At 36.4% G+C, this 25853-nt stretch overlaps 1 protein-coding gene and 1 non-coding gene across 9 annotated transcripts in view; both read right to left on the reverse strand.

Moving 5' to 3' along the window:
- LOC134755337 (protein tramtrack, beta isoform) overlaps positions 1-25853 on the reverse strand; it is a 598730-nt gene that overhangs the window by 103435 nt on the left and 469442 nt on the right. The window contains exon 5 of one of the 8 annotated variants that reach the window (XM_063691857.1): positions 7636-7898. The exons of 5 other annotated variants lie outside the window; for them this stretch is intronic. In XM_063691857.1, the coding sequence (XP_063547927.1) occupies positions 7651-7898 (248 nt within the window). In that variant the 3' untranslated portion in view covers positions 7636-7650. Of the gene's footprint in view, positions 1-7635; positions 7899-10448; positions 10713-12510; positions 13934-25853 lie in introns of those variants that run through there. 2 more of the 8 variants (XM_063691860.1, XM_063691830.1) reach the window with 2 other exon arrangements.
- On the reverse strand, positions 2775-2847 carry Trnaa-agc (transfer RNA alanine (anticodon AGC)). Its single transcript has one exon. It is a non-coding gene; the product is annotated as a tRNA-Ala (tRNA).

The raw sequence follows: 25853 nt of genomic DNA on the forward strand, positions 1-25853 counted from the left end.
AGTCTCGTACAAATAAAAAAATGTCATTACTACTTATGCGATATTTATTATGTTACAATAGGATGGTTTTCAGTGGTAAATACATATTTATCAATACGAATTTAAAGAAATTCCTTATTTCTATTTTAAACCACGGCACAGCCCAAAAAAGCAGAAAAATAACAATATTCTTATACAAAACGTAAAGACATTAAATCATAGATGGAGACAAGTAACCGCAAACTTAAGAAGGTATATATATATATATATACCTATTTACTTAAACATTTGTACCTGTAAGTGGAAACTGAAAAGAGTCACAACCAAATCCCAGGAAACGGAATATAAATAATAAGTATTATTCATTATTTACCTTTCCGATATACATAAGTCAACAATAGGTAATAAAATAATTACAGTAAATAAAAATCAATTGGCATAGGTAAGTATTTCACAAATACATATCTTTTTTCTGTCTTTATCTAATACAACAACGTGCAAACTGTTAGGCAATGAAGACTTACTTATACCTATTATTGCTTTCAAAATTATAGTCTAAACTCACCAATAAGCTGCCCCTCCGAATTCTAGAATTCACTTTCTTTTATTACTTAATCACAATCACTTACAAAACTAAAGAGTCGCAATCTAAAAATCTTATTTACCTACCATCACAGCATTCACAACACTATGAAATATCACGAACTTATCTACCGAAACAGAACGCACGTTATCACTAGCGACTATCTTGTTCGCTCTTACGCGTTATATCCGGGGATATTGCTGAGACACAACATTTTGCGATCTATCGTCAAATTTACTACGAATTATTACGAATCTACCCACGATGATATTTTTACCCGCTGTAATATTTTTACCCACTGCGAATAGGTAAGGTAAAAAAGAGGGTGACAGTCACAAAAACTGGCAGAGGGTGCAAGGGCAGGTATACAAAACGGTCCCTTCATAGGAATTTCGAAGTAGGGTCGCTTGCACCTGTCATTTGTAAGACCGGCGACCCCATGGCGACTATGGCGACTAACGTAGAACCATTATTGGTTGGTTAGTGGGACAATCTCTATACGTTATGTTTTTTTTGCACTTGGATAGGTATTTTGCTGACTGGACTTTGACTTTACGTATTCTAAAATCTTAAGACTAACACTGACACTTTTAGTGTATATGAAATGAAACTATGAAAACGAATTATATCGCGTATATTGAATTTATAATACATCCCGACCGAACCCTTTAGAGCGTTCGTGGTCAACGGGTGACTGAGGAAAAACTACAAAGTGCAAAAATACCCACATACTAAAAATAATCAACCATCATAGACTATAAACTTTAAGGCTGGTTGTACATGCAAAATCGGTTCATAAGGCTAGTTATACAATACAACTATTTTCAAGTAAAGATATATATAAAATACGCGATAAAAACCCGTTAATAATCCGCGATATGATCCATTTTCATAGTTTTATTTCATGAGTAACTATCGCGGTAACCGCAGACAATATTACTTTTAGTTTATAGTTTTTTTTTTATACATTATTTTTAACACAAGTGTATAACGTTCGCACATAATCTCATATTAGTGCCAACGACAAACTCCATGGTGTCGGAGAAGACTGGCCAGCCAGACGTATTTACACTTAAACTTATAATTAAACTAAATTAAGGGGCCCACTGACTATCAGTCCACCGGACGATATCGACCTGTCAGTTAGAACAAAAATTTGACAGTTCCTAACAACTAAACAACTGACAGGCCGATGTCGTCCGGCAAACTGATAGTCAGTGGGGGCCCCGCGTGTAATGGACCCATTAAGTTAGAATTAAGTCCCGCTTTAGCAAATAATTGTGAGTTATTGTTTGACTCGTCCTTTTCCTCACTTCTTCTGCTGTTTCCGTATGTTGGTCAAGTAGCTGTTCAGCTGTTGATCAACCAAGTCCAGTATTACTGGTTCGGGCTCTCGAAGACCACCTGAAAACATACATATTTATAAGTCCTATTCAGTAGTAGGTATTTTAATGGGCCCTCAATTTTCTACTCAAATTATTGACTAGGAGCACAAAATTACATCCTTATCTAAGCTTTGGTTATATAATTAGAAGTACTAATACTACTAATAGTACTATGTTCGTCTGTAAGTTAAGATTGAACAAGAAATACATGTTATCAATATTTTTCATTTTATTCGTTATTAAAAATAAATAATTTGTAAAAAAATTACGCCCCCCCCGCATATGCCAATCTGAATGTGACGATTAGAGCAGGGTCGGGTTTACAATCTGGATCCAACTGGTATATATAATTATTTGGATCTGAAATCGTATCTGCAGTATTTTTCGTACAATATGGACTCTAATTTCAAGGTCTAGTGGAGGCACGTTCGTGAATGTTAAGGTTTAGGTATACGACGATCATTTCATCACATAAAGTTACTGAATAACATTCAGTTTCACTGACCAGTGAACTGAGTCGGGCCAAGCTAAATTGCATGACATTTGCAATGACAAAGTGTCAAGTCATGTCATCATTAATGTCCATGAAAATATGATCTCAATTTGTTCTAATTAAGTCGATATAGTTAACTTAGACGGACTCCAGACGATGAAATAACGATAGACGATAAAAATAATAAAGTTGTGCGCGTTGTTATATACGACCCCTCATAAAAGACGGCACACACCATTTGTTTGGTGTGTGTGTGTGTGTACGCTGCGGTGTGACGTCTCTGAGAAACTCATGCAATATAAAAAACGAAATAAATTCAGGCATTATAAAAAGTTGGAGGCGCCGGGTATCGATCCCGGTACCTCTCGCATGCTAAGCGAGCGCTCTACCATCTGAGCTACGCCCCCGTGCTGGCTGCAGTTGAAATACCACAAGCAGATTGGGATAAAGTAGTTATTGTTACACTTGACACTGTGCCAAAAGTGATGCTATCCCACTGATGCGAGTTCGCACGTCGCTCCGGCGTATGAGCGTGACTGCGCTATGTTCCAACTAGCTCCGGAGCGGCGTGCGAATGTTTACTTGTTTAGTTGTATTATGAAAACGGTCACATATATGTAAATACATAAATATAGGTTACACCCCTTTGTTGACAAGACTAAAAAAGTTATAAGAAGTATGATTTTAAGGAATACCTACTGTAACGAGCACAAACTACAGGTGTATACAATAAACGAATTTAATCGAATCGTGAGACATATTAACTTACCTAACTTAGCGGTCTCACTCGCGTATTTTTAGTCACTCGCGCGACATGTTTCGGAGAGCCTAAGTCTCCATTTTCAAGCACTAACAGTGCCTAAGAGCGAGCGAGCTGAGTGCGAGTGACTAAAAATACGTAAGTGAAACCGGTAAGTTAGCTAAATTTATACATTAATACAGATTAATTGTGTAAATGCAGATATACCTAATTTGCCTTGTGAAAAGTAATAAAAGTAATAAAACATAACAATAAACGAAAAATTGTGTTTACTTCAGAATTAGTATTGTATCATCTATGGAGGAGATATTATTGGCATTATTAAGACATTTAAATCAGTAAATACCTTAACTCACATTCTAATTTCTAACCCTTCTGTTGATTAAGTACCTGTGAAGAAACAAACCGTATCAATACTATTACCTTCTTTTTACATAGTTACTTAAAATAAATCAACATACCGGAGTAACACTATAGTTAGAATAAAAACAAAAAAAATGTGCCATCACATACCACTATTTAAAATACTAATTACAAATAATACTGAAATAATTTTAAATACTAATTTAAGATGAAGTCTTATCATTGTCATTTAAAATTAATAAAGCTGTCATTATATGTGATTAGAGCAAACGTCTCTTTTGAACACCGCACGATTAAAAGACAGAATTATCACGCCATCATCACCATATATATATATATGAAAGCAATTTTGCCCAAGATGAAACGGAGATCTTCAATTTCGATTGGCCGGGTATCAACTAACTCGTAGTAGGTATTTAATTTATGCTTGTAAATTCTTCTTGGTGATTTTTTTTTCTTAATTAGGTTTTCAACGGACGGACGGACAACAAAGTGATCCTCTAAGGGTTCCGTTTTTTCTTTAACCCTAAAAAGATACTTACAAGATACGTTGCCAAGAATAGGGTTAATATTTTTTAGACATTATTATGGTAAAAAAAAATATATATCTGGAGGCGCCGGGTATCGAAGCCTATCGATCCCGGTAACTCTCGCATGCGAAGCGAGCGCTCTACCATCTGAACTACGCCCTCTCTTATTATTATTACCGAATTTGTCCATGTTATTGAAACTAGAGGTTACAATGAGGACAAATAACCGGTAGCCACTATATAATACTACGCATTTCGGCACCTTTCACTCTTAGCTGCGCACAAGACACATACGCGAAATATTAAACTAACTAAGCAAGACAGAATTGACTAGTGAAATTCTGTATCTGGCGGTACCAGTAAAAGGAAATTATCTTACATAATTTTTGATATGCCACAGAATTTAAAATATCAAATAGTAGAAAAGTGAGTCCGCGTACACGTAATGTATAGCTTTTCTGATTTAGTGTTTGGGAAAACTATTTTTAACCAGTAAAAACGCGTTTTCATCCAAATGCTGCGGAGAACTAGTTTGAGCTACGGAAAACGCGTTTTCACTAAAAAATGGTTTTTACGGTAACATCTACACTGCGAAAGAAAATAGCGTTCACTCGACAGTTTCAGCTCCATATAGCTAGGTTTCTAGGCTTTAATATAATCTTTAGTCACACTATTGTAAAGGCACTTTCTTTTAGGTCTGTAATATAAATAGGTGTCCTATATAGGTACGTAGCGTATAGGAAACGTTTCCGTCATTAAACGTCATTTTACCAACAGAAAAGTACAAAACTATATAATTATGGAGCTAAACTAAATTATCTGGGTAAAAAGAATCACTAAACTGATCTACTGGCCCAGGAAAATTAAGGCGAAAAAGGGGTCATCATTGGAATGAAAGATAATATGCTGGCAACTCGTATATACCGTCATTATGGCCTTTTTAAGATTCTCTTAAAAACTTTAATATACCTGGGCCATTATATAATCTCTTTTATCACAAAGTGCTAATCAATAAACACTAACATAATTTTTGTAAAATAAAAATCACATTTTAAATAAAAGCAAAGCTACATACCTAATACTTAAAATTTTCCGTCTGTTCCCACAGACTAACAATCATATAATCAATGGTTATGCTGATTCTTAATAGATATTATTTCATCCTCAATCATATGTATGACAGCTCTGCACCCCCTCGAGTTGTGTGTAGAGCACATCCACCGCGACTTGGCGCCTCCCAGCCTCTGGAACCCGAATGTGTAGCGGCCGACCTGGATGAGCTTGCGGCCTCGGCGTGACGTCACGAATTGAGGTACTGACGATTCTGGAAGAGATGAGGTGGTTAGAATGGTTTTAACGTTTGGTAAACTATTTACAAACTTATTTTGTAAATAAGTGGTTGACATACAAAACCAGCTTTTCTTTCTTTAAACAGGGAAGTTCGTAATCGGAATAGAATAAATATCTTGGCTTCACCTTCACCTGACTTTCTGTATCGATACTTGCTGAAGTCCCATAGATAGCGTTATTCATAAACACCCTTCAGGCATAGATAACGCAATGGCGTAGGCACTAGTTTATCACAGTTGATCTGTTTCTGTCTCTTTCTATCTCTATCTTGTGTTGCGAGTATCTATGCCCTTTCGGGCCCTTCAGGCATAGATAGCGCAATGGCGTAGACACTAGTTTATCACAGTTGATCTGTTTCTGTCTCTTTCTATCTCTATCTTGTGTTGCGAGTATCTATGCCCTTTCGGGCCCTTCGGGCATAGATAGCGCAATGGCGTAGGCGCTAGTTTAACATAGTTGAGCCGTTTCTATATCTTTGTCTTTCTAACTTCTAAATTATAAATGAACAGGAACATGTATGTACATAATAGCATACATACCATGCCAAAGCTTATAGGCTACACACACCATATTACATTCGCCGGAAGATCAGCGCTGACTTTAGGGTTTACTTATCGTTTACCATTTCGTGGTAAACGATATACACTATGTTTTAAATATACTTTTTTGTAATGAGTTTGTGTGAAATGTTATTTGCCATGAATAAATGAAATTATTAATGTTTACGATATTTGAAAACTAAAAACATGCATTTATTTAATTAATCATATGACTGAAGCATATGGTAACTAACGATAGCTTAAGGTAATTTCCTCCACCTATTAGCATTGACATACAGCATTTTGTTTTTTCTTAAAGTTAAGACTACTAAAAATGTAATTCACTCAATCGACTAAAAATGTCTTATAGAGTAATAAACAAAACATACTAAAAAGTACAATTCTGATAAAATAAAACATTTTTCACGCCACATGCTCCACATTGCCCAACAAAATGCAAACCTCACTTAAAATAATACAATAAGTCATTATTGCTATCAGGTCTCTATGAAATAATTTTTCATACGAATTCAAAATAATCGCTGAGTTCCCTCAAGCATAATATTGCTCATTTTTAGAAATAATTTGAATATGTTTAGGGTTTGTGCAAAATTTATTATAATTTTTTTAAGTACATTTTAGACCTATGTTCGTGATTTTTTTTAACGAGCGAAAGTCAAAAACTCAGGATTCGAATCGTTGAAGTCTCTAGAGAAAGGCCTCAAGATTGCTGGTTAAATTTATGGCAGTCGGTACTGTGATCGAAAAAGCGCTACGACTTTTTTAAAATCCGTTTTCAGAACCATCTGCACCTTAAGCTCGCGAATTCTCTTTTTGTAAATGATGGTGTTACATATTAGTATCTAGTTCCGATTCCAACAGTTTCTTCATTTGATTGACCTTTCGAGACTGCACGCTCCATTTTCTAAGTTTATCCAAATATTCGGTGTACTTAACCGGGTCTGCTTTTAATTCGGTGAACCTGATTCGCTCACTAAGAGCGCTCTTCGCCTCTTCTACTGGTGACATCGATTTAACAAATACGTCGAAAACTGTAACAATACATAAGAGTTAATGAATAAACGTAAAAAACTTTAATTGAGTTTGTAACTATGTATGTAGATTATTAAATGGTCTTCTCTTTCGTACGTTTCTGTCATTAGAATAATTTCTCACATACGTGAAATAAAAAAGAAATTATTTGTATTTGGTGACTATTCGATTGCCTGAGCGTTCTTGAAGTATAATATATCCTGTCCGGAGAGCCTACCGCGAAAAACGAAAATGTAAATTTCGTTAACTGCTTTTCTAATTTCTCTATCGCTCTTGCATATTCGAGCGTTAGAGGCAGTTACACAAAAACAATTGTTGTTTTTCGCGTCAGAACGTCTGCAATGGTGTGTTAGGATCCTGAGCGAAGGCAAATAATTTCACTACAAAAAGTTACATTACTTTGAATCCTATTTTTTACCAATAACAGAAAGAAGATTTACAAACAATCAACATTTATTCACATAAAGGCCACATATACCAGTGTTGGCCGAAACGTTAATGCAACCAGTAAAAATTGAACCGTAAATTGTAACCGTCCGTTAGGGTTTACGGTTCAATTAGTACTGGTTAATGGTTAATTGCAATTAACGTTCAGCCAATTCTGCCACATACACATCACCAAGGAAAGAAGTCGTTCCTCAAATGGTTAAAAGTCGGATCGTGGTTATGGTCGTTTTTGACCGACACTATAGTGTCATCCACGGTGTATATAACAGCTTTACACCCACGGCAGAAGTTGGTCGAACACACCCATCGCTTCTTCAAAGATGGCGGCCCTATGGTCCGCTCACGCTTCTTGTTGTAAAAGGTGAACCCACCTAAACTAATCAGGGTATTACCACGCTGTGACGTCACGAAGATCGCTGAAAGATAAGATAAGGTTGCAGTTAACTGAGACTAAAAATTAAATTTGATAGTGAGAGACAAAATATAAGAACCAACAAATTAATGATTATTAAGTCTAGGTTTATTAATAATACACTCACTTAGTCTTATAATTAATGTCATCAATGTGTCATGTCATTAATGTGTGTTAATGTTGTATAAGTTAAGGAATATAATTTAGGCTTTCACGTACAATAAACCAAACTAAGTATTAACCGATTATTTTTAACCTATATAAGTAACAACGTAAATGAGATCAATATTCATATTATTGTAATAATTAAATATGATTAAAGTAATGTAGCACAATTTTCATACCACTCCCAATCCGTGGCATTTCACACAAACATATAGGTAAGCATGTAGGCCAGGAAATAAATGCTCAAAAAAAGGTATAGAGGGAAATGCAAGGAACACAATGTTTAACTTCGTAGCTTTTGTTTGGACTAGTTAGGAGATTTCATTGATTTCAGCAAAGCTTTTGAAATGCTAGATTATGAAACGTTATATTACAAATTAGAGCAGAGCGGTATACAGGGTCCTCTAGTTAACTTGCTGAAAAGCTATCATAAAAATAGACATACACGAGTAAAAATAAACAATACATACAGTGACGAAATAAAAACCGAAAAAGGCACGGCGCAGGGATCCATAATTGGACCAACGGAATACCTGCTATATGTTAATGATATGTGCAACATAATAACTGAGGGCTCTGTCTATCAGTTCGCGGACGACACATGCATTATCACAGCCGACCGTGACATAGCTGCCGCAGAACGCATAATGCAATCCAACTTTAACACCCTCTGCAAATGGGCGCACGATGTCGGTTTAGTAATTAACGCCCAAAAGACCAAGATAATGCATATTCGTTCAGCTCACAATAAAACTACTCATAATATTACTGTATTTGCACACCAACATAGCTGCCTGCACCAGCATAATATCACAACGTGTAACTGTGAAAAAATTGAAGTGGTCACAGAGCACATGTACCTTGGGTTAATAATCGACCACAGATTCAACTGGGGACCACACATTAATTATGTGTGCGATAAGTTGAGAGCCATCCTAAGTAAAATGTCAACATTAAGATATAAGTTACCGTACAAAACCCTACGTATGTTGTACTTAGCCCTTGCTGACTCTGTGATCGGTTACGCTCTGAGTACTTATGGTAAAACCTATAAAACATATATAGAAAAAATATATAACTTACAAATAAGATTATTGAAGACACTTGTACCTAAGCATATCAAAAAGAAGTACGAAACAGACTATTCCCAACTTTTCAAATACTGTAATTTACTCCCAGTTCAAAATATGTGTAAACTAGCCATACTAACAGAAGAATATCACCATGTTACTAAACTAAAAGAACACAAAAGATGTACAAAACTAAGATGTCTACAGAACCAAAACAAATATTGTATACCCAAATATAACAACATATATGGCACTAGGCTGTACACATATATATTACCTAAAATATTGAATGATCTGCCAGAAGTTGTTTGTGCTAAATATTTAAATGGTAAACATATAAAAAATGTCGTTAAAATGCACTTATTAAAAACTAACGACACAAGCTATGTATACTAAGAATCATATTTATGATAAGATATAGGATATAATATTGTTTTTCTTTATGTTATTCTCGAACTCCCCATTGGCACACAAACCTCCATAAGGTTTTGCCTACGATGGGTCTGTAATGATCTAAAAAAACTGTAATTTGCTTCCTTATTCAATAAATTAAAAAAAAAAAAAAAAAGATGAACATATCAAAAGTCCCCGGCCATAACCCTTCTCTCCCCAGCACCAGGGTTACGGCCGGGGACTTTTGATATGTTCATCTCCTAACTAGTCCAAACAAAGCTACGAAGTTAAAAATTGTGTTCCTTGCATTTCCCTCTATACCTTCTTATTGCTTGGCCTAATGTAGTAGTAGGTATAATATACATGAGAAAACATTTCAGTCACTAGTTAATTAAATGAAATCAACTTATTATTTTTCCACACTACATTAATGTTATGACACAACTTTTGTTATACACAATTTTTTCATTAAATATGTTGCTTTATTATTTACTTTCGTTTGGTACAGTTGCATTTCTTTTGTTTCGTTTGATTTTAAAACAAAATAATTTCCACCGTATAATAAAATATCGTAGGGATAATATTTTTCGAAACATGTCGAGCGTTTTTCGACTTAAAATACGTGAGTGACCCGTTTTTAATATATTTAATATGTCTGTGTCTCACGGAAGTTTTGTTATTTATAAAGATATTTTTCTCGTATGATGGCCGGTGGGGCCGGAAGGTTCTGGAGTGGCGTCCGCGTACCGGAAGAGGAACTGCCGGTAGTCCTCCAACGAGGTGGAGCGACGACCTGGTGAAGGTCGCGGGAATTCGGTGGATGCGAGCGACACAGGATCGGTCGGAGTGGCGAGCCTTGGGGGAGGCCTATGTCCAGCAGTGGACGTCTATCGGCTGACATGATGATGATGATGATGATGATTTTTCTCGTATGGAGATCCTTCAGGGGAATAATCGAGGTTTGTTAACTTGGAGTTCAGGCGGCGGATGGTTGTGGGACGCCTTGAGAGACACAATGTTGTCGTCAATAGTGGCAACCTTGGCTCTGCACCCGCGGTCGGTGTGGGTCGAGCAGCGCCACAAGTCTTTCATGCTAATTGAACTCTCTCGCTTCTTTATCTTTGAGAAACGGTACCCGTTGAGTATGAGTATGCGTGTGCCTCTGTTGGTTGTTTCGTAACTCATTTGTACTGAAAAGAATGTAGGTCGTTTAAAGGTGCACATGCTTAAGAGTCCCCCACCCAGCAAGCAAGTAAACAGATAAAATGGGTACCTAATTCGGTCCTTATAAGTTTTTCTTAAAGAGGTATCAACTTGTTTGAAAAATGAAACAGAAGTTATTAAAGAATAGCAATTTAAGAGTCCCCAGCAAGCTCGGCCGAATGTCACCTTCCCATTCAAACGGAGTTTCGTTCTCATTTTAAAACTACGTGTTGGATTGTAATGAAAATTTGCACATACCATGACTTGAGGTAATATCTAGTCCTGTAATTAATTTATACAGCTCCAGTTTATAAAACAAACGAAATAAAGCAAAAACAAGTTTTGTATCTTTTTTTTTAATTCGCTGTATTTTTTTGACTACGGTATCTGAAGCTACATAAACTAATTACACGATTAGATATACCTTATCCTATTGTAAGTACAAAGTTTCAGAGCAATCTAGCTAGTCGTTTTAAAATGTGAGCGTAACTACGTTTGTATGGAGAACCGAACTTGCCGGGGACTCTTAAGTGAAGTGAGCTGTGAAATTCAGGGCCGGTACGGACGGACTGCAACCCGACTGCAACTTGTATGGGAATGTGCAGTCGGCTTGCAGTTCCCATACAAATTGTAGACGGGTTGCAGTCCGTAAGTATCGGCCCTAAATTACAGTAAGGAAAGTACGGACGTTAAACACGAAGAATTTCGTACATCTTTATCACACAAGTATAATTATGTTGCCGTCTCTCTCGCACAGTAGCATTGTAATGTCATGTAGACAGCGATGTAATTATCTGCGTGCAACGGAGTTAAGGGACCCACTGACTATCAGTCCGCCGGACGATATCGGCCTGTCAGTTAGAACAAAAATTTGACAGGTCCGAACAACTGACAGGCAGATATCGTCCGGCGGACTGATAGTCAGTGGACCCCTTTAGGAACAGACGGGTTGATATACGAAATTAATCGTCCTTATCGTCCTTACTTTATTCACCCACTCACTCACTCACTTCGCTTTCACTTCTCATAAGTTCAAGCGGGGTATTTATTATTTTATCATTCGAATATTTTTTATAAATAGGCTGTAAAACTAGAGATGAGATATACGTATCTGATAGTGACTTCGATCAGCGGTTCTCAAACTTTTTTGGTGAAGGAACCCTTTTGGAAAGATAAATTTTTGACGGAGCCCCAAATTATAAATTTTCGTTCGTCACTACAGTAGGCCGAGCACATGATTGACGCGACAGTATTTCGATATTTGTCAATGGCAAAACACTTAATGTAAATGAATTCCGTGAGTTAACCGTATTATGTTTAGCTTGTAATTAAAACTCTCGCGCCAATCATGTGCTAGACCGGCAGCTATACCTGTAGAAGAGCTGGTTTTTTTCTTGTTATTACAAGTATTCTCGCGGAGCCCCAACAGAGGCTTTGCGGAGCCCTAGGGGTCCGCGGAGTACACTTTTAAGAATGGCTGACTCAGATATTAACCTTCAATGCTTTATATCTCATATGAAATAGTACTGTAACTGTAAGAAATGAAACAAGTGTGAATGCGACCGTTGGTAACGTTGAAAGTGAACGCAGCCGACGCGCAAGAATGAGGGTAGACAGAGCGCTGTCTACACAACTTTGACACCCACCCGCTATCTTCAGTCACCCGTGAACATGATGCATGTAACTGCGTCGAAATATCGGGAGCTCACAAATAATACAAAAGGTAATCACGGTCTATATCCCGGTCAATATAAGTCTAGTGTAAGAAATGAAACCCCCTGAGTGTACAATTATAATATTTTACTTCTGTCGTTAACAAATAGCTTCAATCTTGTACAATTTTAATATAAGGCATAAAGTTAGGCGACATCCATCATGCGAAATAATTATCACGATTAAATTATGAAATTCATGAGTAATAACATCTATGGGGGCATTCCACAAGTCAACTCAAATAGCCTTTTGACCTTAATAACCTGCAAAAATTTGTCTGCAAAATTTCAAGATAAGTTATCAAACTTTATCATGCTAAATATAGGCTTCTTAGCTTTATCAGAAGTGTTAAAACAATAGCGTCACGTAGCCGACACCTTTTTTGCAATGCCCCTAAAGGACATCATGCAAAATAATTATCACAATCCATTTACGAAATTCTTCAATAACATCTTTGTTTGGCAGACGTATCGCGCAGTTATAATTAAACTTAATCAGCACCACAGCCACACTCTCTCACAAGTTTTTACCTTCTAATCATCAAATACACCTAACGAATGATCAGACTCATTTGTCAACACAATAATGATTTAGTAAAGTCATAGACGAATAAAACTAGAAGACTGAGACTGTATTTCATAAACGTTTTCCTCCAATATTGAGCGCCGTATATTGAACGGAAGTCTTCTTGGCTAATTCGTCGTCAATGTGATGGTAAATATTATTTTCAGTGTTTAAAGCGATAAACATTATAGATGATGTCACAATCAGAAGGTCAAAATATAGACGATTATAAAGTTACGAGGTTAAGACACACATAAGACGATACTCACTTAATTACATCACTGTGCCCTACTTATTATACAACAAATACTTACACATATAATTTTAACTTTTGTGGAGCAACGTTGCAGTTGGTAACTTTGTTACATTATTGTAGTAGTAAGTAGTAATGTTTGGAAACGTTGTTCTACAAAAAAAAAGTAATTGTGGTGTGGATGCATCTGTAGATACAAATATGCCATATCCCATTGTTACTATGCTTACCTACTGGTGAAGCGTAGAAGTGACGTCAACATTAACTAAATGCAAGTTCATTTGCCTTAATATTTTATGAAGAGCTTTATTTGAACTCGTAACAACCTTTATGACTGTTTATGTGGACGCCACCACATGCCGAAAGCCGGAAATACCTACACTTAATCACTATCATCAAATGTTTCTTTCTCTTCTTCAAATAAAATGGTAACTTTCTGCGATGGTATCTTAACCATACGTCCATCCATCTTTACACCATGGTCATGCTTCCCATCATAGGACACGATAGTTTCTCCAATGGTGGTGACTTTAGCCTTGCAGTCGCGGTTGGTGGAACACACCCACTTGGTCTTCACATATGGAGATCTTCGTCTGGAGTCGCGTTTCTCGTAGAATTTGAAGCCGTCGATGATCAGGTTTTTGCTGCCGCGGTTGGAGATTACGAATGACACTCGTGCTGTGGAAGAAGGCATGTTTTAGTTTCTTTACCGAATACCACAATATACAGTCAGCCTCAGAGATACCTAGTTGACCCTTCTGCAAACAAACTTTATATGCAAGGCGGAGTCAGGTATCTCTGCAGCTGACTGTAGACGGAGCATACTTTAGGGGCTGCGATTGGTGAGTAAAAGGTAGGTACCTTTATACTTACACTAATTTATTCCATAATAATTAGTAGGTACTTTAATATCTATATATATAAATGCGTGTGTCCTGACTGACTGACTGATTCATCAATGCAGAGCAAGTACAAAAGATAGAAAGTTTAAATTTGCACACCAGGCTGCAGTTATAAAGTGTACAAGAGATAAGAAGCGATTTTGGGAAATTCAACCCCTTTAATTAAAAAGGGGATGACAGTTTGTATGCGGTTAAACTTTAATTTTAAGATAGGAATTTGAAACTTTGTAAAAAGGTATTCTATTTAAAAAAAAAATCCTTATGGTGGTGAAAAAGGGGGTGAAAGTTTTTATGCAAAGCTAGTATACAATATTGGTGTTATCGTAATAGGTACTACATTCTTAATCTATGGCGATGCAGGCGTAATCGGCGGCAACAGCGACGCCGCAACTGCAGTTAACATCACAACGTTGAGGTTTGAGGTCTCACGGTTCTCAAAATTGAGGAGGATGGTTGTGACAATCCTTCTCGCGTATTATTTCATCTTCATACGAATACACAACTGCCTTGCACCCCCTCTTGTACTTGGAGCACCTCCAACGTGTCTTTTTAGCGTTTAGATGGGTAAGCCAGATGTGGAATCGGTAACCGCCGAAGAACAGCTGCCGAGTACCCTTTATGGATTCGAAGTGGTATGGTTGTGAACCTTAAAAAAAAAACAGTCTTAAAACACATGAACTGTTATTGTTGTTAACGGCTAGTAATGAGTCGGTCGATGAAACTATTTAGTTATCGCACCGTATCATTCAAATAATTCAATATAACTTATACAAACCTTTTTTCCTAGTAGCTGTATAACTATTATATCTCTATCTAGATATAACATAATTACAACTTACAACACAACATATAGCATATATTTATTTTGACGCTGTGCAATTACGAGGATTTGTATTGTATTGTATATAACAACAGGTTGGTGGTACTTCATTTATTGCCCCTACCAACATCTAATCGTTACACAAATCGTTACAATGTCCAATAATAGAATAAAAAAATAAAATAGAATATAATTCTCTTTATTAGCACACATCAGTAAAGGTACACAATTGATTAAAAACAGAGGTAGACAACAGGAGGGCGGGGAAATAGTATAGTATAAATCTTCTCAAATGATTTTTGCGTCTAAGACCCTAATCTGTAAAACAATACAACAACAACAATACAATACAGCAACATTGTTGCAGTGGCAGAGCACGCGAACGATATAGGCGCGTCCCATTTCATTCGTTTCGATAAAGCGAGATTACTGGTACGGGAGAAATGTTTTGTACCGCGTAAGATTCGCGAGGCGATTGAAATTGCACGCCGCCCTATTTCAATCGGGACGGAGGCTGAATGTTGCCACCTGCATGGAAGCCTATAATACCTAGGGTCAAGCGGCAAGTGTGTTGTGACGATCGCGGGACATAGTGAGTGCAGTGTGCTTGACTTCGTTCGATACAGCCGCCCTACCAGACCTTCACTTGACGACTCCAACGAGCGACGAGGCGGGCGGCGCGGGCAGTGCACAACGTACAACCGCCGCGGACACTCGTGCCTGAGGATGGATTCCCAAAGAATCCGAAACATGTCGCCAAAAGCGACTAAAAATAATAGTGAGTAAAAACCGTACTGATAAATATTTTGAACATTGTTTCTTTTAAGAGACCGTTCGGCCATTGTGTGCCATTGTCTCTGAGCGCGTGCTACGGCGCATGCCATTGTGTCTAACAATGGCATACAATGGCCGACCGCTCAAAAGAAACAATGGCCTTTTTAAAAATTAAAAATCATTTGAGAAGATGCAGACTATAATACGTAAATTAAAATTTTGCTAAATGTAGAGCACCCGTATACCCATACGAGTAACGTTTGGGTTCAACCTGTACCAGCATTACTGTTACAATTTTTCAGCGCGACATTACTGCCGACTGCGTCACTGCCGACTGCGTCACTGCCGCAAATGTCACAAATCCGGACAGTAACAACATCGACAACAACCAGTGGACTAGTGGATGAGCGATCATATTCTCACAATAAACTCAAATAAAACCAAATTAATTCAATTTTATCCGAATCAAAGAACACGATTATAAATAACAATATCGCTTAACAAAACAGAAATTGAAAAAGTAGATCATTTCAAACTCTAAAGCCCGCTGCAGGCAGGCGCCAGGCAAAGCAGGAATATATTCTAACCATAATTTTTTTCCTTTTTGGATGTTTAAAAAAACTTAAATTGTGTAACTTTGAGGTCTTGTATTTCGTTATTACTCCCACTGTTTTTTTTAATATTAATGTTATTGTGATAAATTGCTCATTTTCTATCTAACTAGATTTAGACACAAAATTCAACATGTGTCAAGAACCCTATTATAAGGCTTGTTTGTTTCTAAGGTAGGACGTAAACAACACCATTCTGGGGTCCAAGAGACACTTTCTACTTTGTTTTGTAACAACTTTTTAACAATGGTGCAATAAGCGATATTATGATTATGATTAAATATCAGTAAATCACAGTATTTATTGTAGGTAAATCTAGCCTTCGCCTAAGTCACCTATATAGATAGTAGATAAGATACTTACTTACTTATATACATGATGCATCATAAGTTACATGACGCAGATGTTTATAATATTTACGTTTTAGGTAGTCTATTGCTCACAGTTCTCAAAATCGAATTTAAACTGTTGTGAGACATACTAACATTAAATAATTTCACGGTTTAGACTCACTTGTTTTAGTCACTCGCGCGACATGTTTCGGAGAGCCTAGGTCTCGTTTCTCAAGCACTAATAGTGCGAGCAGCGTTCACGACCGTGTATTGCGTAATGTTCTCAAAATGGAGGAAGATGATTATGACAATTCTTCTCGTTTATTATTTGATGGTCATACGAATACACAACTGCTTTACACCCCCTCTTATAACTGGAGCACCTCCAACGTGTCTTTCTGCCGTTTTGATAGTAGACGTGGTATCGGAAACCGCTAAAGGACAGCAGCCGAGTACCCTTTGAGGATTCGAAGAAGTATGGTTGTGGACCTTAAAAAAACAGAATCAAATTACATGAACTGCTAGTAAAAAATGTTATGAGGTCTTAAAGATCTATGAAGTTGATGAAACTTAAAATTTTAGCTAATTCAAATTATTTATTGAATTTACTAAAATTTTTACTTACTTGTTTTCCTAATAGCTGTTTGTTTCCATATAATTAGATATGATATAAGTCTTATAATTAGAGTTTATTTTAGTTTTATATAAATAAAATAATAATAATCTAAAATTATTCTAAAAATGTCACAATAAATTAAAGTAAACTTGTAAATAAAAGAAGTAACGCAAGTCAGTGAAAAATAAATAATTTTCGATATTAAACTTTCGTGAGACATATTTAGAATAAAACGGTTACACTCACTTGCTCAGCTGTTTGTCTATTAAGTAAATGATTTAATGGACTTTTTCGTAGAATTCATAAAATTTACGTGTAAAAGACATCCAACATTTACATATGATATTTTACTATATTAAAAACATTCTTACAACACAACACAGACAACAATATGTGGTACTTTATTTATTACCCCTACCAACATCTAGTCACACAAATTCGTTACAATGTCAAACGATACTAATATGCAATTGTAAGCTAAAATTATACCAAATTATATAGTGCACCCGTATTATTCATAATATACATCGGCGGATGATTATGGCTGTTCTTCTCTGCTACCAAGTCATTTTCATACGTGAAGACGACTGCTTTACACCCGATGGTGTATTTTGAGCATCTCCAGCGTATCTTCGTTGGCTGACTACCCTTCAGCCGCTGCTCTGCTCGCATGTGGAATCTGTAGCCACCAATGAATAGATACCGGGTACCGGTGATGGTGGTTTCGAAATATGGTGTCGCGCCTAAAAAGGGAAATAATAAAATTTAAATAAAAAACGACGCAGCTTCATGTTTTTTGATAAAACACGTCTAAGAACCACCGCTAGAAAACCTGCTTTAAAATTATAAAAAGATGCATCCAAATCAGTTCACCCTTTTAAGAGCTATGGTGCCACAAGACACACATAATAGACAAACAGTGTCAAAAAAAAGTTGTGGAATGAGCCGTTTTGCCGGCACGCGAGGTCAATAACCGTGGTGAACAACAACTATGATAAAAACCATGGTTACTATCACTTAGCAAGTGTCTTTATTTCTACGTAAATTCCGGAATATATTCTAAGCAGAACAATAAAATACTTTATGTAAGTCAGTAAATCTTAGTTATGATTTAAAAATGAATGTGCCGGATGATTGTGCAAATTCTTCTCCGATATGACCTCATCATAATACGAGTACACTGCCGCTTTGCATCCACTTTTGTATTTCGAGCACCGCCAACGTATTTTCATGTTTTTATAGTTATGATGCCACTTGTGAAATCTGTGACCATGAAGATATAAATGCTTAGTGCCGAGTTCTGAAGTTTCGAAATGTGGCTTTAGACCTGAAAAAAATTGTATTGTGGAATCGAATTTAAACTGTTGTGAGACATACTAACATTAAATAAGTTTACGGTTTAGACTCGCTTGTTTTTAGTCACTCGCACGACATGTTTCGGAGAGCCTAGGTCTCCTTTCTCAAGCACTAACAGTGCGAGCAGCGTTCAGGACGGCCGTGTATCGCTTATTGTGGCGCGCCGCGTCGCCCGCTGCGCGCTGCGTGCGCGCGGAGAAAGCCGGCTGGGGTCGCACTGTTAGTGCTTGAGAAAGGAGACCTAGGCTCTCCGAAACATGTCGCGCGAGTGATTAAAACAAGTGATTCTAACTGTAAAATTGTTATATACAGAAACGCTAAATTAAAAATCACTATAATTATTAGGTCATTAATATTTAATATCATACCTATACATGCAGTGACAACTTAAATATTATTAAGTGTATGGAATTCCCTCCAACATGGACCAACGCACAAAAAAACCTTACAGTGGCTGCACATGATGTTCGTCTTTCTCTGTTTTTTTAACTTAGCACATCTAACACACCGCATCCTTTTATAACGATCTTGCTTCGCAACTCTCTCGCCAATCACCTCGCAGTGCTGGGGATAATGATCAAAACTTTTTGGAGAACCGCTCTCTGAAGTTTTGAGGAAGTATGATTGAAACACTGCAAAATTAAATTTTAGAGTTTTAAATGATTCACGGTTAGCTTCACTACACTTATATTGACCGGGATATAGACCGTGATTACGAGTACCTTTTGTATTATTTATGAAAACAAAAGGTATTATTTACAAAAGGTAATCACGGTCTATATCCCGATCAATATAAGTCTAATTAAATTTTATTTCAGAATTTTGGGTGGCTATTTTTATTACTGATACAATTGTGGATAACGATTGTGAATTGGGGATATTGTAAAACGAGAGGTGTTTTACAACCACACCAGACGGTAAACCTATTATAATGCAAATAATTAAACGTTTAAATATTACATATTTATAACGTAAAAAACTATCATTAAATCATTTTACGGTTTAGACTCACTTGTTTTAGTCACTCGCGCGACATGTTTCGGAATGATTTAATGTTAATATGTCTCACAACAGTTTAAATTCGAGTAAAAAACTATATTAGAAACAAACAATAAAATAGGCCGGTACATAACTCAATTATGAATCCTTAACTTAAAAAAAACTTAAAGTAAAAAAGTAACTAGGTACTTACATACAATAAATTCTCCAAACATAAATAGTGAGTGACCGGTTTTAACGTATAAAATATGTTTTATATATAAAAACAAGTATTTATATTTTTTTAAATATACTACCGCCTTTTAAAAAAAGTAATGTCAATACGGGTAAGTGTAAATAGGCCCCAATGTGTAGGCTAGCCTTCCTCAAGAATGCATCGGAGGATGATTATGACAATTCTTCTACGATATCACCATAATTATTTATCTTCATACGAGTACACAACTACTTTGCACCCAGATCCGTATTTAGGGCACCTCCAGCGTATCTTGATAGGGTTTTGGTAGTTTTCCCTCGCAGTCTTTAGCCACATGTGGAAGCAGTAACCACGGACGTATAGATGACGAGTACCGGTTATTGAGGTTTCGAAGTAGTATGGTTTTATATCTGAAAATGTGACTTAGTTTTTACTTAGAGCCGATACATTTTTAAGGATCATCATTATCATTATCAACCGAAAGAATAGTGGACAAATTGAGTTCGTCATAGAGTTAGTAAAGACGGCCTCGTGGTTGCGTAGAAAAGGTGCCAATCTATCTAACTGAGTATGCAAGTCGAATAATAAAGTAAATAAGATATAATTTTATCATCATAACAATTAATATTGAATAATTTATTCCTTAAAACCCATTTATTTACATAACTAAATATACAGATTAGTACCTCAATACAAATACTAAACTAAAATTATAACTAACTTAAATCTAAAATAGGCCCTTGAGGCATTGTACCAAGGATGCTGGCGGCATTTCCTCGTTGTATCGCAATGCTGATACGTTGTGCGAGGAAGCCGCCAGCTCTTCGGTCACCAGTTATGTCAACCAGACGCTTCGCGATTTCTGCAAAAAAACTTTTACGCGCTGGGACCTCATGGACCTAGAGTTTCAACTCCAAATGGTACAAAATTGTACTGTCTACCGAGGCTTTTATATTTATAACGTTTCAAAATTTCGGCGCTTTCCGCCGCTCCGCCAGCTTTTACATTAGTCCGTTGGAAGTGGGATGGTGCCAGTGTTGTCTACGTCTGTAGCATCCCACACTAACATCCGTCCCAAGCTCCAAGGAACTAAGAACACCCCATCAGGCGTATTGCCATCCCTGATAATGCCACTCGGCTCAAGAAGAGATTGATGGTGGCAAGAGACCGACGGATTATGTCATTAAGCGACTTGAAAATATATTTATATTTACACACAGTATTTATATTTGTATACAGCCTATACAGGGCAAAGTGCTCCATTAACTTAACGCCATAAACTCTTAAACTTTTATTGACTCCGACAATATAGGAGGATGATTGTGCATTTGATTTATCATTACCACCACATCGTCCACGGTATGGACGACGGCGGAGCACCCTTTTTTGTGCAAAGAGCATCTCCATCGGATCTTCCGTTGCTTACGGCAGTTCATTATAATGTGGTAGTGGTAAAGGTAGCCAGCCATTTTTAAAATTCGAGAACCTTTGGGAGACGTCTCGAAGGTGTAGTAGAATGAAGTACCTAAAAAATATTGTCTAGTTAATTTTCCCTGTTAACATTTGCTAGTAACTAGGTAAGATACACACTCAAGATCACTAAAAACTTGGTCACTTTGTGTAGGAATTTCCATATTTCAGGATTTCACTGCTCTTAAGTGTACCTAATTGAAAATCAAAATCGAAATTTGGATTCAAAAATGTGGATTTCCATTAGAGAAGGGTGTTATACTTCAACTGGCACTTGAAGCATAAGGACCCTTCTGTGGTGGAAAGTCACAGATATACTTGTTAAACCTATATTTAATGTCTCTCAATAAAACACTATTTTCATTGTCACTCATTTTAATTTATAGCTAATATGTATAGGGCAACGATATATGTATAACCCACACAAACATTTTCTACAAAGGTTAAACCTAAGTATTATAAGTACCTATACTTATTAAACACTCAAATACATTTATACGAATATGATGTACACTACACAGCGACAATAAAACATTAGGCATCTATAACCAAAACCGAATAAATGTCTGAAACATCAATTATTATTTTTTAAATGTTAACGACTTACCGACAATATAGGGTTGAATTAAGACCAAATTAAATCTGCAAGCGTATGTACTATTTAGACCACAGAACAGCGTGGCCCACTGTTAGGTTAGATCAGGGCTCGGATTTTTTTTAGAAGAACCATCAATAGTAGAAATCGTTACTTTTCTGAACCGCACAGAGCCACATTTGTTGCTTTTAATTATCTAAGAACTCTAAGTGTCCATTTTTCGGATGATTTGAAGAGCTGCACCTCCAAAGAGCCGCATGCGGCTGATGAGCCGCGGTTGGCAGACATTTGAGTTAGACGAACAAAAGCGAGTAGAAAGGCAGTATGAAATAAACTGAATTCGAAAAATAGAATAAATCTCAATTTGGTGATTGTGGCCTAAGACTAGATTTAATTTTCGCGAGGAAACATGTCATTGAATTGAAACCATGTATGGTTGACTATATTATGTACTAGTTAGTAGATTATATCAGGTATATTATTTTTCTTATCTCTTAGGTCTATTTTAACTTTGTAAGATATCTATAGTATGTTAAGCGATGATGGCAGTATGGATATTCAGTCAAAATGGCTGAGTAACGGAAACCAAAACCCACACTAAAATACTTATTCAAGAGCCTTTTCCGGTACGAGTTTCTTGCCATATTGGGATACCCTCCTACAATTTAGGAGGGATTTAAATCTTCTCAGCCAGAGGTGTAAGGTTAGAGCCGGTGTAGCGATCTTTAGACAACACAGTGGAAGGCCTTTTAAATGGCCTCTGGGCTAGAGGTTAGATGGCTTCACGACCTTTACTTTCCTGGCTTTATTATTGGTGTACAGTACATTATTGGGTTGATTTTATGTCAAATTAAAGAATCCTTGTCATTTGGCGGATGAGAATGACTATTTTTCGAAGATACCGGCACGTTATCGATGGTATGGACTACAGCCTTACAGCCATACTTGGGGCATCTCCATCTCTTGTTTACTTTGTTCTTGTAGTCGCCGTGGACGTAATATTTGTATCCGTTCAGGCTCATGACGATGCCGCCGGTTCTAGACACTTTGAACTTGCACAAATTGGGACCTGAAATTGATAGAAATTATTAAATGTCATGTGTGTTGTAGAAAAAGACTACAATTAGAAGGGAAAATTCTACGGATGAGTATATCTGGTTACCGGATACGTAATCATTCATGCTCAAGTAAGTATTCATTCATTCATAAATATTTCTTTCTACTAAAATACCGTGTATGTATGTGTGTACGCGTGTGCGTGGGTGCGTGAGTGCTGACTAAACTTCTAATGGTCACCAATACCTAAATAAAAAAAATCCTTTTTTTTTTAATTTCATTATTAAACAATTTAATACGATACTTAAAATTAAAATAAACTGTAGACCTAAAAATAACTAGCTTGGAACTCTAACACGACTGAAGCGCGCATCCTCGTAAGATACAGAGGTCCTGTTTTTGTTTTTAAACAAAATCTTTCATTTTGTTCGATATCACTAAAACCACCCCGAAAAAATACGAAATTTTTCGACATTTCTGCGATTTTCAATAGAAGTTTTTGACTTATTAAAAAAAACACCATCTTATAGCCCTTGACGATATGCCAGTTTTTGAGATGAGACTAATGATTCACGTAGCCTTCAGACTCACAATACCAGGGCCAATTCGCACTGAGCAAAATTGGGGGGCTATACAGAAGCGATCGCAAAAAACATTTTCAATGTTAGAAATCTTTACTAATTTTATTTAGTTAGTCCGTTTTAATTTTTTTAATCTATCAATTTGGAAGATAAGACGCGCTAATTGGAACAAGTATTTGTTATTTCTATTAAAAAAACTAAATATGCGCTATTTTACAGGTGAAAACTGTCAACTAATTTTTTTCGGGTTACACTTTTTTGTTTGTTATCCTTCTTAAGTCCTTTTATGAAATAGTCTAATTTGGATACCATATTGCTTTTATATTTAGGAGGATGGGAATGGGAATTTTTCATGGAGACCGGTACGTCATCGAGTGTGTGTACACCCGCCTTACAGCCTTCATTGAAATGGTAGCGACTCCATATCTGTTTTCTAGTATTTCTAGTATAGTACTGGTATCCGTTGACAAATAAGGATCGGCCGCCTATTAGTGTTCGTTGTGAAGTAGAAGTTTGTATTTTAGATAAATATGTACCTATATTAATACCATTGCTATAAGATTTTTCACCGCGTAACCAAAAACAGGACACAAACGAGCAAATCAATAAGAGATTTTTTAAAATATTTATTTAACAAAATGTTTATTTATTATATCATTACAATGTTAAAATTATTATTATTAAAACTACAAAAAAGGATGCAAATTACAATTTACAAAGAAAATTAAAACTACAAATTTATAAAAACAAACCGCTCCCTGCCGTTCCCGGTGCAATGGTGCCCATAGTGCTCGCCGCATGTCTACGCTGGATTACCACGGACAGCCTTTGTACAAGGAACGACTCGGAGCGGGGGCCCTCCCATTTCTGTCTGAGTCGACGTCCTAAATCGAGTTTGAAGCACTTGGCATCGGCTCCCCAGCAACCCGCCGTTTCTTTCTTCCTTTCTTTCTAGACCTTCCCAAAAACTGTTTGAAAGCAGTCTTAACTATTCAAGATATATAAATGAGGGCTCTGAAATCAGTGCTTTACACCGGTTTTCCTAAATGTTCATCAGAAAAAAAATCATTGCCAATTTAATATGTCCGTTTTCAAAATATTGTTCTATTAATATGGGAAAAAGGAAAACGCGCTATTTGGTACAAGCATTTCCAACAACTCAAAGATGACGTATGTCACTTGAAAGATTAAAAGAAAAGTTCACAATCTCAACGGTGCCAACTATAAATTTTACATTTTTAATTTTTTTTGGGATAGGTACACTTAAAGTTTTCTTTGTAATGTTTCTCAAATTCTTTTATGAAATAAACAGTCTTCTTTTTTTCCCGTTTTTCTTTTATATTCAGGAAGATGTAAATGGTATTCTCTAATAGAGACCGGTACGTCATCGACTGTGTGTACACTTGCCTTACAGCCTTTTTTGAAATGGGAGCATCTCCATATTTGTCTTTTCTTGTCTTTGTAGTAATCGTCAATATTAAACTGGTACCCGTCGATGACTATGGATCGGCTGCCTTTAGCGTTCGTTGTGAAGTAGAAGTCTGTAATTTAGACAAATAAATTAATACCATTGGTATGAGATTTTTCAGAACGTAACAAAAAACAGGACACACAAACGACCAGACTAATAGAAGCTTTTTTAAAGTATTTATTTAATTGCTTTTTAACCTGTACGTTTTGTTCATATTATACACAATATCTGGGAGACCGAGCTGTGTTCGGAAAACATATAAAAACTCAAAAATGCGCGTTTTCCCAGACATAAGACCTAGCTAGATCAATTTTTCGCCCCCGAAAACCCCCATATAGCAAATTTCGTCAAAATCGTTAGAGCCGTTTCCGAGATCCCCAAGATATATAAATATATATATATAGATAGATAAATAGTATTAATATTATACACATACTGTAGAAGATCTGTACTCCTAGGAAAAAAATTATTCAATAGCGTGACGTGACGTACTTACGCGTATGCGTTAAGTGTAATTTTCATGGGATTTTGAGTTTCCAAAACGTATCGCTTGGCGCGCTGTTCAAAATCCCATACAAAAGTAGACATAACGCAAACGCGAACGCACGTCACGCTATCAAATGCAATTTAAACTAGGGGTTTAGTTTGATTATAGTTACTTTTCAAAATTTACAAATATGGACTCTGAAATCAGTGTCGAGAAAATCAGATGTGTTTAAACGTTCACTAGATAAAACTTATTATCAAAGTCTGGAATTACCGTGGTAGTATTGAACTGTCATAGGGACTTCTTATTTATCGATTTTCAATATACATATA

Source organism: Cydia strobilella, chromosome 2, assembly GCF_947568885.1.
Source record: "Cydia strobilella chromosome 2, ilCydStro3.1, whole genome shotgun sequence".
NCBI lineage: Eukaryota > Metazoa > Arthropoda > Insecta > Lepidoptera > Tortricidae > Cydia > Cydia strobilella.